At 35.6% G+C, this 17,357-nt stretch overlaps 1 protein-coding gene and 1 long non-coding RNA gene across 2 annotated transcripts; one reads left to right on the forward strand and one right to left on the reverse strand.

The window, feature by feature from the left end:
• Positions 1–221: 221 nt before the first annotated feature.
• LOC116303713 (melanotransferrin) lies at positions 222–15,428 on the reverse strand. The gene is made up of 5 exons (XM_089030127.1): positions 15,283–15,428; positions 5,191–5,403; positions 3,157–3,426; positions 2,388–2,633; positions 222–868 (listed from the first exon to the last, which is right to left on the reverse strand). Exons 1-5 carry the CDS (start codon positions 15,338–15,340, stop codon positions 468–470), a joined length of 1,188 nt encoding a protein of 395 aa, XP_088886253.1. The 5' UTR covers positions 15,341–15,428; the 3' UTR covers positions 222–467.
• LOC148911053 (uncharacterized) lies at positions 793–2,792 on the forward strand. The gene is made up of 2 exons (XR_016119813.1): positions 793–921; positions 1,329–2,792. It is a non-coding gene; the product is annotated as an uncharacterized LOC148911053 (long non-coding RNA).
• Positions 15,429–17,357: the final 1,929 nt, after the last annotated feature.

The following is a 17,357-nucleotide window of genomic DNA, read 5'->3' on the forward strand; positions in this document are numbered from 1 at the left end:
GGGCAGTTTTACTTCAAACGGTTGACTATTCTTTTCAAATACTGTATACTTCTATTTTTCAAAATGCTTTCAAATTCATCGAAGTATAATTTGAAATCCCAACAAATCCAGGGACTGATCATTTTTAGTGGACGCTGGACAAATCGGGGCATGTTTCAATTTTGCGTGCATACCTCCCTCCCTTTCTGCACTATAATTTAGTTTAAATCGGACAACATTACTCTTCGTGCATCTTTTTTATTTTTTCACGTTTTTTATTTAAAAATATTGTGAAAGAATAGAGAATGAATAATGATAGGCTCACTATACTTATGCCATCAATTAAAGCTAAGCATTATGTTGTTGATTAAATGCGGTCAATCTAAACACACTTTACTTCCTAGCCTAATCTATATCACGTGCACAGTGAAGCGCTAACAAATGGGCTTCTGGGCTGGCTAGACAACGTTTCAAACAGCTGAGTAAAATTAAATGAAAACCTTTCCCAGAATGATGCACACGACAAAAAGATACGAGAAAGGTTTCAGCATTGCTGCTTCACTAACAGCGCATGCAGGACCTCCCTGGACCGCCAAAGCGTGAATGTAACCGGCCCCTAACCATTTGTCATAGGTGTTTTTATTTCCAACACTGACTAGTTTCTTAGTGGAGTCCCTGAAAAGAAGATTGCTCTTTTCTGGAACATATTTGCTGGATTCAAATATCAGGAATCCGGAACAGTTGCTAGCTGTCGTGTTAGGCTGACAGTACTTGGATGCTGTGACTAAAATGTTGACAAAATCTTTGTTGTCAGATGTGGTCCTGGTAACGACAGCATTAGAAGGTCTGCGACCATAGCTGCAATCCTTGTACGCCTCTTGTGTTACAACTACAATAACAAAAACTTTGATGAATATATCATGATCACAGAAACATTTCAAGGTAAACAGAAGATGTGGAAACCCAAGTAATAGTCAACGTCAACAAATACAAAGGAGATGATAGGCCATTTGCAACAAACAGTCACGTGCTGATGGTTCACTTCGATAAAGAATCAATTTAACCAAAGGTCCCTTGGGGAAGGCTCTGCTGTTTGGCAAACAATTAACTGCTAAAAAGAATTGTGGGAAAGAATTTGAATATGACATTAGTAATCCATATTAATCCAGCAAACGTTATTTAAATGGAGGAACTTTGAATTTTTTTTGACATCCAGTAACAGTGATTCTGTTGTGCAAATGGCCTATTGCAAATAGACAAAAAGGTTCATCAGCAGAACTAGTATAGGGAGATTCACTTAGAAGTGGTGACGAGTGCATGCTTTTTGAAAATGACGTTTTTGTTTTCAGGTTCTTTGGTTTTCCTCCTCCATAGAAATCATACTGGCACCGTAATTGAGAACTGTTTGCATAGAATATTTATGCAGTGATAGTGTGTGAGAGTTACAGGGACCAAATTGAAATCAGTCAAATTTGCTTCCCACTATAACAAAGTGATTTATTTTATTAGTAATGATGGAAAGGTAAATTATACACTGTGAAAAGATGAAAAAAAACTTACTGACGTTTCGGACGCTAGTCCTTCGTCGGAGTAAAAGAGAAAGAACTGATACTCGCACTTCTGCTATTTTCAATAACCGCCCTCTTTTTTCCTATAAACGTGATCGTAATCTTCGTTCTTTCTTGGTCAAGGGAGCTCTTCCCTCTAACAAAGAACCTGGTACTTTTCGCTGTTCTCGTAAACGTTGTTATACTTGTCCTCACTAGCTTCTCACACTTCTGTTGTCGGTCCTAAATCAACTGTTAAAATCACTGACCATTTTGTTTGTACCACTTCTAATGTTGTATATTGTATTAAATGTACCCGCTGTAATCTTTTGTATGTGGGCGAGACTGGCCGCCGTCTTGGTGATCATCTTTATGATATTTGCAATAACGATCCCACCAAACCAGTTTCCCGCCATTTTAATCTAGCTAACCATTCTCTTTCTGACTTCATTGTTTTCGGTCTTTCTTAGATTAACGGCAACAATGATTGTCGCAAGACCAAAGAAATGCGGCTTATTCACCTATTGGGCACTCTTAGTCCCAACGGGATTAATGAACGCTTTACTTTCAACTAACCTTTTCTTTTGTCTTTTGATTGCTTGTTTTTGTTTCCTTGCCTACCTTGCTCTCATTGGTTTCTTTTGTCTTATTCTATCATATATACACTCCTTTCTACCACTTCTTTCTCTTTTACTCCGACGAAGGACTAGCGTCCGAAACGTCACTAAGTTTTTTCATCTTTTCACGGTGTATAATTTACCTTTTCATCATTACTGTTTCATTAGAAACACCGACGCAGCTCACACTAGTTTTTAGCTAGTTCTATCTTTTGATTTATTTTATCTATAATTTTTTTATTACCTTTAGTTGTTCCATCCGGGCAGATGTACTTGTAGTCAGACATCTTTCCATATTTAGCACTGGCATAGTTCAGTACCTCAGCCGTTGTGACATGTTTGACAAAAGCCACATCTCCTTTCTTGTCCGCCATGCACTGAAAAGCACCATGATATCCACTGTAAGTGTTCTTATCAGCAGAGCTCTCACAGTTACTCTCTTTTGGACACAGTGCACACAAGTTTTCAAGTCCTTTTAATTTTGGAGCGCCTGTTATAAATTAAAAAGTAAATGATAATACATTGGCTTTAGAACTGATATTGAAGGACCGACAATGATCAGGCAAACTATATGTGCGGATGTGTTGCTACTGATTGAAAAACTAAGGAAAGTCAATAGAAATAAAGCTGATCTTAAATGTTTCATCAAGCTTTGCACGATGATTATTATGCCATGAATATTTCAGAAATAAAATTTGAAAAATTACGTAGTCAACGCTCGGTAAGTATTAGATCAGCATTCGAAAAATGAAAAAAAGTTGCAATCAGATACCAGGAAATTGATGTTAGCGAGTTTATAAATAGCCACTAAATTATAGCCCTACATACAATGTCAGTGAAATTAGATTTTACATCAATGTTAAATCGAAGTCCGGCTGGATATTTCTCGCCAACATAAATTATGCGCAGTGCAAAACTACACAGACAAAATAGTCCTTCGTCTTATGCAATAATTTAACATTATATTGCATATACTAGGATATTGTTCTGAGAAACATGAAATGCAGCTTCACCTGGTACGCAGCTCTTAGAGAAGTAGTTTGAGGCAAACTGCGCATCGCATCCAGAATTTGCTTTTCCTTGGGTGGTGTTATATAATAAATATCCAATCGGAATATTCCATCCTGCTGTTCTTCGGTATCCGGTATGGCACGACTTCTTTCCTTTCAATGTTCCAATGGTCACTGTTGTATCTTTTTTTGCCACAATGACAGAATAGTACCCCATTCCTGCGAGGGTTTCATAGTCTTCTGCTACTATCGGTACTAGGTCATAAGTTTTGCCTGATGAAAAAGTACATTAAGATAAACTGTCGTTATGATCAATAAACGAGGATAGAGAAACTATATGCTTTGCTTGAGACAGTCGTCATCCACTGAGCAAACAGTGAACACTTTTATTTTTATTACCAGTATATCTTAGCAACTAGTCAAGATTTCTGTTAATTAGATTGGACGCAATAAAACGCAAATGCTTCTGTTTTCCATGCCATTTCAGAATACATTCAGTTCATTGAAGTTTGAAGTTTTGAAGAATTGAAGTTTTATTTCTCCGTTAATCAGTAACACCAAGAGATCACGAAGAACAGAGGGACTCTTTCAGTATCGGCTTTGGGATATCGGCACTCCCGAAAAGTTATTTTTAGAGTGTGCGTACTCCTTAGGAATACTCTTCTGCTTCCGATGCAGGGTCATTTAAAGCAATATGGCTCCCGGGTTGGGTTGGGTTGGGTTGGGTTATGAGATTATATTCACTGCTGGTGCGGTGATTTTGAGGTTTCCCAACGTTTGCCAGAGCGGAACATGGCAAAATAATCGGGACAATTGCTTCTACTTTTTGAAAGTCTGTCCCAGACCCCCAAATTTTACCCCTAAATTGTAGCAAAAAGAGCAAACGTTCGAGCAATTAAAGTTCAAATTTGCGAATTGTCATGAGTCACTTTATCACAATGTAGACTCGCATTTCAATCATTTGGTTATCTCGTTATCTAGAAATGCTAAAATATTTGTGAAATTTAAAAAAAGCAACGAAAAATATAAAAAAAGCACGTCATTTTGACCTTGAAGTTGTGAGGTCCATATACGTTTGCAAAGTAGCTTAGTTTAGGTTAGCTTAGCTTAGATAGCTTGGCTTGTTTGGTTTGGTTTGGATTGCCTAGTCAAATTTGCACAAATTAGTTTCATAGACCGTAGACCTACAAAACTTTGCGCTAATTTGGACAATTTTGTTAGTTTTTCATGGATAAATGAAATACACTCTACCCAAAATAGTGTGCCCTTCTCCCCCCCCTCCCCCCCCCCCCCCCCGTTAAATAATGACCAGTCCCTTAGCGAGATTAGTCTGTACTCTTAGTAAGTCGGTTTATACTCTTCTTCTGTAAATATCTATTTGTATCTATTCAATATTTATATTATTTATTGGTGCATAGTGTTTTTCAGTATTTTTGTCTTCAGCTGTACCATATCGATCAAATGAGGCTGCGTTTGCACCGTACCATACGAATTATAACTAAAATAATAATTATTATTATTATAATTATGATAATTATAATAATTATAATAACTTTTATTATTATTATAATATTAATACAAGCACAGGTAGCCCAAACAAGGTTCCTGTGTATATGATTTATAAGGGAATGTATGGGAGCTATCACAAAGCTACTGCAATGAAATTTTTCGCTCAACAATTTGCTTCCAAACTTGGTACAGTTGTTGCTTGTACACCTCGCTCAAACTTCTGGCCAAGTTTCAGCGCGATTTGGGGCCGTTTAGTGATTTTTTTTTCGAAATCCGCTCTTCTCTAACTCATACCATTAAAAGACTTATTAAACGGCCCCAAATCGCGCTGAAAATTCGCCAAACGTTTGAACGAGGTACCAGCAACGACTGTACCAGGTTGTGAAGCAAATCGTTCAGCGAAACATTTTATTGCCATATCTATATCATTTCTCCCATACATTCCCTTATAAACCATACACAGGAACCTTGTTTGGGCTACCTGCGTATTATTATTATTCCCGCTTCAAGTTATTCGAGCTTCCTTACCTGCTTTGAGAACGTCTCCACCACTAAGAGTAACAAAGTCCGCCTCATTATTCTTGATTTTCTTCATGCAGTCTTCTTTATTATCACCACTGACACAGTCAGGAGTAATTTGTCCGACACCAGCAATTTGCGCTATTCCAGGGAAAGCTTTCTTGAATTCTTTGCACTTGTTCATTTCATCCTTTATGCAACACCAACGAAATTTCTTCGCTTCTATTTAATAGAAAAATAACTTAGGACATCATTCCGCAACACCGGCAAAGTCCAAATTTTAAAAGAAACCTATAGCGATATAGGTCTAGAAAAAATGTCCCGACGTAGTAGTCGATCGGTTTATTAATCAAAGAATGTATGATGATTTTGCCGGGACTTATATATCTGTCCGTATTATAGTGGTGTCCGTAATATAGAGGTCAATCGGGTCTATTATTTTAAAATATATGGTGGTTTTGCTTGAACTTAAGTTGTCTGTTCGTTATATAGGAGTCAGTAAATTAAAGGAGTTTTTAATATATTGGTCGGGTCTATGAAACGAAGAGGTTTTTGAGTTTAAGTAAAGAGGAAAGCCCCCTTTGCCGAAACCTCTATAACACGGACATATATCACCATACGAAACGAGTCTTGAGCTCATAAGGTCATTCCTGAGTGACAGACAACAGCGCACAGTTATTGGAAATGTCTACTCCTCCACCCAGTCCCTTTCCCATGGGGTGCCACAGGGTTCCGTCCTCTCGTTGCTGCTTTTTCTGATCTTTATTAAGGATCTCGCCGAGGCGATAACGAAGAAGACCTTTGTAAATATTTTCGCAGACGATACTACCCTTAATGTATCCGCCCCCTTCACAGATACCATGGGTCTTTCTGCTGCTCTTTGTGAGAACATCCAAGATCTCGAGCGCTGGTCAAACAACAACTTTAAGCTAAATACCGTAAAGACCAAATCGATGATTGTGACGGCTACCTTTAAAGATGGATACTGGTATTGAGATTGAGGTCAAAACGAGCGAGGGGGTTGTACTAGAGGACACCGCCAGTCACAAAGTATTAGGCGTGCTCATAGATCAAAAACTATCGTTTAACGACCACATTGATTACATATGCCAAAAGCTCTCCCAGCGAATAGGAACTCTTAGTTCTATATGCCATTATTAACCACAAAATGAACGCTTACTTTTTTATGATACTACTATAAAACCGGTTATGATGTATGGAAGTCTGGTGTGGGGCTCAACCTCTGCCAGTAATATTAGGAGGGTGTTTAAATTACAAAAAGGGGCCGCAGGAGTAATACTTGGGGTAAAAATTAAAGAGAAGAGGACAATCACGCTTTTCAAGAAACTAGGATACCTTTTTATCACGAAATCAATGCAAACAAATTAAGCCTAGTGTTCAAATGCCTCATTGGTCGATCCCCTGAATATATGTCAAACAGGTTTACACGCATTAGTGATATTTCTGTAAGGCAGTCAAGGCAGGGAAACAAAATGCTGAGATGCCCAAGATAATCGCGTGAAACTGAGGGAGGAAGGACATTTACAACGACGGCAGTGAGAGAGTGGAACAAACTCCCTATTTCTATTAGATCCAGCCAAAATGTTAAACTCTTTAAACAAAATTATGTAAATTCCCTTAAGTAATCTTATGTAGGGCTAGATTGTTTCCCTATTTCTTAATTTACTCTTAACTTTTAATTTCTTTATATTTATTCTTAACTAGGGATGGGTGGGTCTTTGGGCGAATGGAAAGTTGGAGTTTATTAGAATAGTTCATATTTTTTCTTAATTATTATATTTTTTCTTAATTATCATATGTATGCGTGCGTATGTATGTATGTACGTCGTATGTACGGGTGTGTATAGTTAGCGAGGTGTAAATATTCTCCATATTCACTGAGCATGAGGCGAATAATTGTTTTAGCATATACCAACTTGTGTACAGAGTAACTTATTTTTATATACAGTAATTCAATAAAAAAAATAAAAAATAAAAAAAACTTTTAGTTTGCGTGAAAAATTCACGCAAAACTTTTAGCAAAACTTTTAGGCCATACTTCGCCTGCCTTTTTAGCATTGAAAGGAATGGCACTTACTTTCATTTTTTTTAATCCCTCATCGGAAATTGTAGCAAAACGATTGTCGGCAGATGCCATTTTGTTGCCGACTCACTATTCCGAGGTTCAGAGGTGAATATCGTACAATATTCACCTCCAATTAACCAATGAGCGCGCGCGTTCTTAGGAAGTACACAAGTTGGTATATACTAAATACATATACGCGTATATATGTGTGTGTGTGTGTGTATATGCCTGTATATACACCGAATCGCTAAAACTTTGACACATATATGTGTATCCCCCTTTTTTCTATTGTCCTACCTGGATTTTCAAGGAAAGACAATAGGAAAAATGGGATACATATACTATGTATTTATATCGCTAAATTGTCAAAGTTTTAGGGATTCGGTGTATACATCTGTGTATGCATATGTATATATTGTTTTAGAACTTTTTTAGTACTCATATTATTGTAATTTAGCTCGAGGGCCACTAGTTTATCAGTTTATAACTGTAAAGTGTTTTTACCCTCTGTAAATAAAGTTATTATCATTATTATATATATATACATCCCACGGGCAGCCCCAGCGCAAAGATAGTGAAGATGGTAAGTTTACCGAATTCATAATGAGATGATGGTTAGAATCTCGAAGGCTTTGGAAATGTGCTTAGGGAAAGTTTCAAATTTAGTTGAGGAACACTTTGGTGCTAAGATTTGAGTCAGAAGTTGTGTTTTACTCCGGGGGGGGGGGGGGGGGGGGGTTACTCCCCTATATTTGCTATACGGGTATGTGCAGCCCTATAGGGTATGGTTTTTCGACTTCTGGGTCTGAGGTAGGGTATCATTTTTTGACATTTTGTCTGGGATAGGGTATAATTTTAGTCTGGGATAGGGTTAACGATTTGGTCGTTTTTGTCTGGCGAATAGGTTACGCTTTCTGCCGACCAAAAACAATGAAAAACATGATGTTAGTAAATATTGATTGCAATCAATTGTAAAACCGTACTTTCCGTCTTTTAGTCTGGGATAGGGTATGTAAAATCAAAATTTTAGGTCTGGGATAGGGTCAGGGTTTCGAGGTCCTGGCGGCACACCCCTACCCAAGTTGGAGTGGTAGTACCCCCCCCCCCCCCCCGGGTTTTTCCTGTTCGAAATCTGCCTTCACTGCTGAGTGTATAACACTCCACTTCACTCCTGTTCAATTTTTTCTGTACGCGTTCGACGAGAAATGTTTTCTAAAGCTTACGAGCAATCTACGGGGATTCGCAGTCATTTGCTGCGACTAGTCGGTGGGAAAGGGAGCACGAAGTTTCGTTAACATGTTTCGAAGAAACGACTTATCAAAGAAAATATAATTTTGAAAGTTTTATTGTCTTACCGACCGCCTCTATATTAAGGTGGCTGCCTACTTTTGAACGTTCGATTTGAGCCCACGATGAGCGCGCGCTCAAAAACCGCTGAAAAATCTACAAGATTTTATTGAAGAACCATACGCGTTTTGAGCTTCAACAGGGCAAAACCCTCAAATTTTGCACGGGACTCTATATTTTTTGATAGCTCATTCGAAGAAACTCCTAAAAATCTAGGTTATATCAACATTTTAGGAAAAGTTTAAATCAGGAACACGTGAAAAAATAGATTTTTGTAGGGATTTTTGTTCGACTTTATGAGATTTTTTAAGAGCACCGAAACTACAAAATATGACAAATCAATGTATCTCTCTGTCTTTTTGTCGAAAATATCCATGTATTATTGTAGAATGATTGACTAGCCTTCATTTATGCAATCATATAGTCTGAAAATAACTATTATCTTATGAATCTTAATTTTTTCTAATCACTTCCGGTGGCGCAATTTTTACTCCAAAAGCTCGTGCGTAGGCTTCCATTAAATGCTGATTATCTCGAAAACGAGCTCGGGACACCCTATTTTTCTTTCCAGATTTGGAATCATCATTAAATTTCAATTCGGAAAATCGAAGTTTTAAAAAAAGCTTAAATCAATTTCCAAAAGTAGGCAGTCACCTTAAAGACTTAACACTTATTTACTGGGACCGAGGGAAACAGTATGTTTTGTGGTCCCGAGATCGCTGATGTTTCACGAGGCGGAGCCGAGGTGAACATCAGCGGTCTAGGACCACAAAATCTGCTTCCCCGAAGTCCTAGTAAATAAGTGCTTTATTATCATACCAAGTGTCAAAGAGAACAAAACAAAAATGAAAATGGACCCTCATGATTGTCCAAACGCGTTATAGATTGTCAATGGTTATGCTAATAGCACTAATGAATTTTCATTTTTGGGTAAATGATTTTCCATAAATGCTATTGTTTGTCATTTGGTGTTATTGAAGTTGAATTTCGCGCACAAGAAAATACAATCCGCGCATATGAATGTACAAACGCGCTATTGATTGTCCATTGATGCCCATGAATGTACACGCATATTCAATTGTCTTTATTGAAAGTTGATCCGCGCTAATGATGTTACTTGTGGTGTTGATGAAAGTACATTACACGTTATTGATACAACTATTGGCACAAATGAATGTACATTTTCTGTTAATGAACAGCAAAAGGTGTAGTTATTTGCAGACTATATGATTGCACGAACGAAGGCTAGTCAATCCTTCTACAATAATACATGGATATTTTCGACAAAAAGACAGAGAGATATATTGATTTGTCACATTTTGTAGTTTCGGTGCTCTTAAAAAATCTCATAAAGTCGAACAAAAATCCCTACAAAAATCTATTTTTTCACGTGTTCCTGATTTAAACTTTTCCTAAAATGTTGATATAACCTAGATTTTTAGGAGTTTTTTCGAATGAGCTATCAAAAAATATAGAGTCCCGTGCAAAATTTGAGGGTTTTGCCCTGTTGAAGCTCAAAACGCGTATGGTTCTTCAATAAAATCTTGTAGATTTTTCAGCGGTTTTTGAGCGCGCGCAAATCGTGGGCTCAAATCGAACGTTCAAAAGTAGGCAGCCACCTTAATCGATGGTTATTTTGCTGTATAGAAATGCTAAAACATTTGAGAAATGATAAAAAAGTTCTGTCATATCGCTGAGGAAGGATGGATCTAGTCCTGTGGTCACGATCTCCAATGATCTAGACATTGATAACTTATACGAATGAAGCTAAGTAATCTTAGATGTTCAACTTTCTATGTGTCATTCAACTGATTTATTACAACACTTGAGTTCATTTAATGATATATATGATTTGAATAATTTAGATCCTGACTCTCACCTTCCAACTCAATCTAATTTTAAGTATTATTCTACCCAAGATTTTTCAGAAAACCTCGAAATTGAAAGTAGCATTTCTGGTAAATGTTCTTCGGTTTTGCACTCCAACATCAGAAGTCTAAATGCCAACATTGACAATTTTATACATATGCTTTCGGAACTAAATCATAATTTTTCTGTTATTGGTCTTACTGAAACCAGACTTAAAAGCACACCTGGAATTCCATTTAATAACTTTATTAATGGTTATAAATTCTTTTCTCAGCCCACCTTATCTCATGCAGGTGGTGCAGCTTTCTATGTTTCTGACAAATTATCTTCTTCCCTTAGAAGTGATCTTTCTTGCTCTATTAAATCTGAATTTGAGTCTCTATGGATTGAAGTAGAAAGTGATCTACATCATAATATTGTGTGTGGGGTTATCTATAGGCATCCTCATAGTAACTTTGATGTATTTTTTAATTATCTTGAAAGTTCACTTGATAAAATTAATAGAGAAAACAAATTTTGTGTAATCATGGGGGATTTTAACATTGATCTATTAAAATCCTCTTCCCATTCAGATACTGAAAATTACCTTAACACTCTTCAATCATATTCATTTAATCCTCATATACTTCAACCTACTCGCATTACCGATCATTCTGCTTCTCTAATAGATCATATATTCTTCAATTCATTAACTCACTATACTGTTAGTGGTAATATTGTTTATGATTTAACTGACCATCTTCCAAATTTTCTAATCATAAATAAATTATCAGCTCTTCCAAAAAATATTAAAATATCTAGAAGAGACTACTCTAAATTTAATGAAGCTGATTTATTAGATGAAATTAAGGCTATTGATTGGACTGAAGAATTTGAACATACCATTAATGCTTCTATGCTATTTGATATTCTTTATTCCAAACTGTCTAATGTAGTTAATAAGCATTTTCCTATTAGGGAACTTAGTAAAAATGATGTAAGGCAATTATGTAAACCATGGATAACTAAAGGAATTAAAGTATCAATTAAAATTAAAAATAAACTGTATAAGAAATATATTAAAACCAAATCTTTGTATTATTTTGATAAATTCAAAATATACAGAAATAAGCTTAATCACCTTATAAAATTATCAAAAACTCGATATTATAATAACTATTTAATATCCAATAGAACTAATATTAAGAACGTTTGGAAAGGAATTAAAGATATTATTGGTTTTAAACATGGATTATCTAATCTGCCTTCTAAATTACTAACATTTAATAATGTTGAGTTAACTGATTGTAAGAGTATAGCAAATCATTTTAATGAATTTTTTACTAATATTGGTACTAATCTTGCTAGTTCAGTCCCAAAAAGCAATGTATCTCCATTGAGTTATTTGCCTCAAAAGTCACTTAACAGCATTTTTCTAACTCCTGTTACACTTAAAGAAATAGAGGATGAAATAGATAAACTGAACCCTTTAAAGAGCACTGGGCCCTTCAGTATACCTGTTGCAGTTTTAAAATCTATTAAACATCTTATCTCAAAACCTCTTAAAAGTATTTTTGATAACTCTTTTTCTTCTGGAATTGTTCCTGAAAGTTTCAAATTAGCTAGGGTCATTCCTGTGTTTAAAAAGGGTTCTCAAGTCAATGTTAATAACTACCGTCCTATTTCCCTTCTTTCAGTTTTCAATAGAATTCTTGAAAAACTTATGTTTGACAGACTTATTAACTTTGTCAATAAAGAAGCTGTTTTATCTCATAAGCAATTTGGTTTTCGACCAAAGCATTCCACTTTACAGGCTGTTCTTTCCATAACAGATAATATACAAAATGCTATTGAAGACAACATCTATTCTTGTGGAATTTTTCTTGACCTTAGCAAAGCTTTTGATACTGTTAATCATCAACTTTTACTCCAAAAACTAGATTATTATGGAATACGTGGGTTAGCAGGTAAATGGTTTGAATCATACCTCCATAATAGACGACAATTTACTTCTCTTGGAAGCACCTGTTCCAAAATTTTACCTATATCTTGTGGTGTTCCTCACAAGGTTCAGTTCTTGGACCCATTCTTTTTCTCTTGTATATAAATGATTTCTCTAAATCATCCAATAAATTCTCTTTTCATTTATTTGCTGATGACAGCAATCTTTTTTATGCTAATAAGAGTTTAAAATCTCTAGAATTGATCATTAATAATCAATTATCTGATGTGCACACCTGGCTTTGTGCTAATAAACTTTCCTTGAATATTGAAAAATCAAATTTTATTATTTTTCATCCAGCTCAAAAGAAATTGTTATATGATGTTCAGCTTCAGATAGATAATCAACCTCTTCAGCGGGAGTATCAAATTAAATATTTAGGTGTCATGATTGATAGCCACCTTACTTGGAAATCACATATTTCATTTATTTCAAATAAAATAAAATGCAGCATTGGAATAATAGCCAAGGCTCGCCATTATGTCAATTTGGATATTCTAATTAACATATATTATTCTTTAATATATCCTTATTTAACCTATGGTATTGTAGTGTGGGGACACACTTATAACACAACACTTGATCCTTTGTTTATTCTCCAAAAGAAAGTTCTACGTCTAATGACCTTTGCTGACTACAATGCCCATACTCATCCTATTTTCATTAATTTAAAAATTCTCAAGCTTTGTGACTTGGTCTACTTTCATACTGCTGTTTTTATGCATGATTTTTATTCTGGAAATTTACCTATTTACTTTAAGTCATTTTTTCACTCGGTAAGCATGAAACATTCTTACAATACAAGATTTGCTTCTAAAACTTCTTTTTCCCTACCAAAAATTAGAACCAATTATGGAAAATTTAATATAAAATATGCTGGCGCTAAAGTTTGGAATTCTGTTGAGGAGTGCTTAAAACCATATAGCAAAGATAGGTTCAAGAAATCCTTAAAAGAAAAATTACTGCAGGCTTATTCTTCTTCTAATTAAAAATAAATAAAATAAAATGAAAAAGTGTTATCTATACCAACTTATGAAATGATAATCTTAATAGATCAAAATTTTGTTAATTACTAAAAATTTTCTTTTTTCTATTTATTGTAACAATCTAAAATGAACTGATCCATTTCCTATTTGTCTAATTTTCTTTTTTGTTTTTGTTTTTTCTTATTGTATTTGTCAGTATTGATTATTAACTTATACTTAGTTTTTTTTTTTTTTTTAAGTAATTTTTTTTTCTTTTTTTCTTGCACTATATAATTTTACTCATTCTCTTCCTGTACCAAATTTGCAATTATTTTTCATGTCAAGCTGTCTGCCTAGGTTAGCCTCATGGTTATTGCAGATAGCCTGTACCTTATAATTCGTTATATACACATTGTATTAGTTCTATTTTACTTTTTGGTACAATAAAGTATGTATGTATGTATGTATGTATGTATGTATGTATGTATGTATGTATGTATGTATGTATGTATGTATGTATGTATGTATGTATGTATGTATGTATGTATGTATGTATGTATGTATGTATGTATGTATGTATGTATGTATGTATGTATGTATGTATGTATGTATGTATGTATGTATGTATGTATGTATGTCATTTTGACCTTGAAGTTGTGAGGTCCATATGAAGGAATGGAGTTCGACCACGCGGCCATCGCGTTTAAGAAGTAAAATTCCAATTTCGTTCTTTTACAATCACGAAATGACTAATGTACAATCGTTTTATAAAAATTGAAACTGGGATGTAGTGACGATTTTGGTGGAAACTCGACTTGTTTGGCGCAAAAAAGTCCCTTTTTCGAAGCAACTTCTTTTATTTGCAGCAACTCGTTTCCCATTAATTTACAGCAACTCGCTTCCTATTTGCAGCAGCTTGTTCCCTATTTGCAGCAGCTCGTTTCCTACTTGCAATAACTCGTCTCAATTGCAGCGTCTAGTTTCTTCAGTACTTGTATAACCTTCCGCATGTCTCTTATGGGCCAACGTCAATATTAGCATAGAAATAACAGCTGTCGAAAAAGGGCTAGCACAATGGTGGCGTATTTACTAAACAAAGTAAGTTAAGGAATAAACACTATTCTTTGTCTTTGTTTCTTCCCTTGTTATTTTGTTAGAGGTTCTGGTAAATGAAGATAAATGAAATACCAACGCTGAAAACATAGTCGATAAGAAAGCCCTGCTTTTCTGGGGATTAGAAGCATTTAGACACTATTCGTTTAGGTTTACTTGAAGGTTTTTGCGGAGCGGGCAACCACTACAAAAATCCGGGCAAAAATCCGTGGAAATGTGGGAAACGATCGACTATGATTGGTATGGCCCTAAAACTAATCCTGAACTTCGTCTTTTTTTTTTTTTTCATGCCAATAAATCGAAAGTCATTTAAATAATGAGCGCTACTCGTCGCAAACATTAAATATTTTTAGGTAATTAGGAAAACTAAAATAGGAAACGGAAAAAAATACTCATAGCCAAAGTCTTAAGTCACTTATGACGATTATCTTTTGCTTGGGTCCTTGTCGTATTCCCAACAAGAAATGCAGTCAGTAACTGAAAGAGTGATTTCGTAACCCTTATATCAACGATACTCACTACTGAAGAGGTTTTCACTACTGAAGAAGTTTTCCGTTTGGGCTCAGCCATTGCCGTGCAGTCAAGTTAGTCAACTGCAATAGCTTATGGCAAGTTAATTGAATATGTGTATCCTGTATTTAGTGATATTGCATTATATGGTAACCTTCGCTTCGTTTAATAAATATTACATATCTATATATTTGGAACATCAGAATAAAACATCACAGTGTCTAACTTACCGGCATTAGCCGACACAGCTGTGCAAACAAATAAAATCATCACGGTAAACCAACGCATTTTTTCGCCAGCAGCAGAGTCAAAACTTGTAGATCCGTAAGAAAAGTTTGCTTTTGTACAACAACGCCCCTTCGAAACAAGATAGGCTGTTAAATAGCGCAGAGCAGCCGTGACGTCATAAATACGAAGACAAAGGCGAAATTCGGACAAACAAACTTACAAGTTTACTTTCAGCAGATAATTTTCACAGCCGATCGCAGTTGAACTTAGTTTACATGGGTTATTATTGTAACGTTAAGTAAAAATAATAAAATCGGTTTGTATAATCCTCGTAGAGGTTAAACAGAATGCAATGTTTGTCCGAATCTTTAAGCTATTTTTAGAATCATTGCGCTGCGCTATTCGGCTACCTTTAAAACAGGGAGCAGGGAACAGGAAACGGAAACGGGGACCGGGGAACAGGGAACGGGAAAGTGGTAAACGGTCTACGCGATAAAATATATTTCTCGTTACAATATTGTAAATAGATTTTATTAATAAAAATAGTAAGTTGAAATACTGTTTAAGATGAGTTTTAACCAATATCGTTTATGTCAAAGACTTCTTTTACCTCTTAAAATGGTAAAATGCTTTAGCTTGACCGGGCCGAGTAACATTTTGCCACTGGGTTCCTGAGGATGACTTCTGAGGATGATTTCACGTTGAACTACATTCGCGTAAGAAGTAGCTTCGTGATAATTTCCTTGTTAGCGTTTGAGAATACACTACTAGTTTGGGACAGAATAATTATCATATTACTAAGAAGATATACAACCTTTTGGACTCGAAGCCTGCAAGTCTTCATCACTTTCAGAAGAGGACATTATACTATAAAGTATTCATACGCCTTCGATGCCGATGGTACTCAATAGTTTGACATGTTCCTGGAAATCCACAATCGGTAGATGGTTCCGGCGAAAGTCGTTTTAGCCAAGTCACAACCAGTCGCAGTATAATCAAAGAGACCCCAATAATCACATTTGTCAATCGAATTCTACTGCCTGTAATATAACCACATTTGCCAAATCTCAACCAGCCCCGCCGAGGGAGAGAAAGAGACTCGAGGGTTGTTCTTCGAGATATTGTTTACGCAAAGACCCTATATTTGGTATCTCTGTTTTTTTTATTTTGAAATATCGAAATAATTCTCAAGCCGTTTCTGTTACGTTCAGTTACTCCATAGGTATAGATATGGTGGGCTAAAATAAGTACGTTTGCCGGACTTAAAATGAATGAAATAATAATTTTACCGCGTAGAAATTTTACCAATTTCCCGTTCCCGGTTCCCCGTTCCCCGTTCACTCTTTTAAACCATTAAATTCCAAACTGGAGCTTCAACGAAATGACATGCAAACTGGATTTAACCAATAGCATTCCAGAATTTTTACATAACCTTCACCTTTAGTTAACAACTGTTTGTGGCGATAGCGATGTTATAGGACACCATGTTATCACTGAATAAACAAGTTTTACTAACAATACTGTTGGCCTTATATTTTAGGGCAGACATAAAGAGCGCTGCTGACTGAGTGGCATAACAATGAAAGTTTTCCTCCAATACTTTGTATACTTAGAAGGGATTACAAAGGGGGAATATAGAAAAGTACCACTAAGCACTTTTAATTTTCAATTGCCCTTCGCTTGGGCGCCAGTCATGTTTTCAAATCATCGCATGCATTCCTAAATCCTTAAAGAATGAAACTCTTCGGTTCGTGTATCACCAAAGTAAAGTTAGTGTCAGGTTTTAGAGTTAGATTTTTTAGTCAGGTTAGTGTCTGATTTTTCCGGGGGGCGTCACATCATGTTGATATACAAAGTGCTCTACATTCGTAGAAACGCTTTGATTTACTATAAAACCCTCACCAAGCTTTACTCACACGAGAGATCGTTGTCTTTGGGGATCGAAACACTCACCTCAAAGAAAATAAACAGCGGTTTTAAATCTTTTGAGCTGTTTTATCTACAATCAACGGCCTTCATGCCACAAATACTTCGAGTACCGCTCCCATATATCGAGTTACTGAACCCTTTTATTTCA

The sequence above is a fragment of the Actinia tenebrosa genome, unplaced genomic scaffold (assembly GCF_029948245.1).
Source record: "Actinia tenebrosa isolate PJP-AT-01 unplaced genomic scaffold, QUT_ActTen_1.0 PGA_scaffold15__27_contigs__length_11533743, whole genome shotgun sequence".
Taxonomy (NCBI): Eukaryota; Metazoa; Cnidaria; class Anthozoa; order Actiniaria; family Actiniidae; genus Actinia; species Actinia tenebrosa.

What these genes read in the sequence shown, in the direction of transcription:
- LOC116303713 (XM_089030127.1), bottom strand. Translation starts at nt 15,340, where the DNA reads ATGCGTTGGTTTACCGTGATGATTTTATTTGTTTGCACAGCTGTGTCG. An exon ending in AGCTGTGTCGGCTAATGCCG is followed by an intron (nt 5,404 to 15,282) that starts GTAAGTTAGACA and finishes TCTATTAAATAG; the next exon opens with AAGCGAAGAAATTTCGTTGG. An exon ending in TGGAGACGTTCTCAAAGCAG is followed by an intron (nt 3,427 to 5,190) that starts GTAAGGAAGCTC and finishes CTTTTTCATCAG; the next exon opens with GCAAAACTTATGACCTAGTA.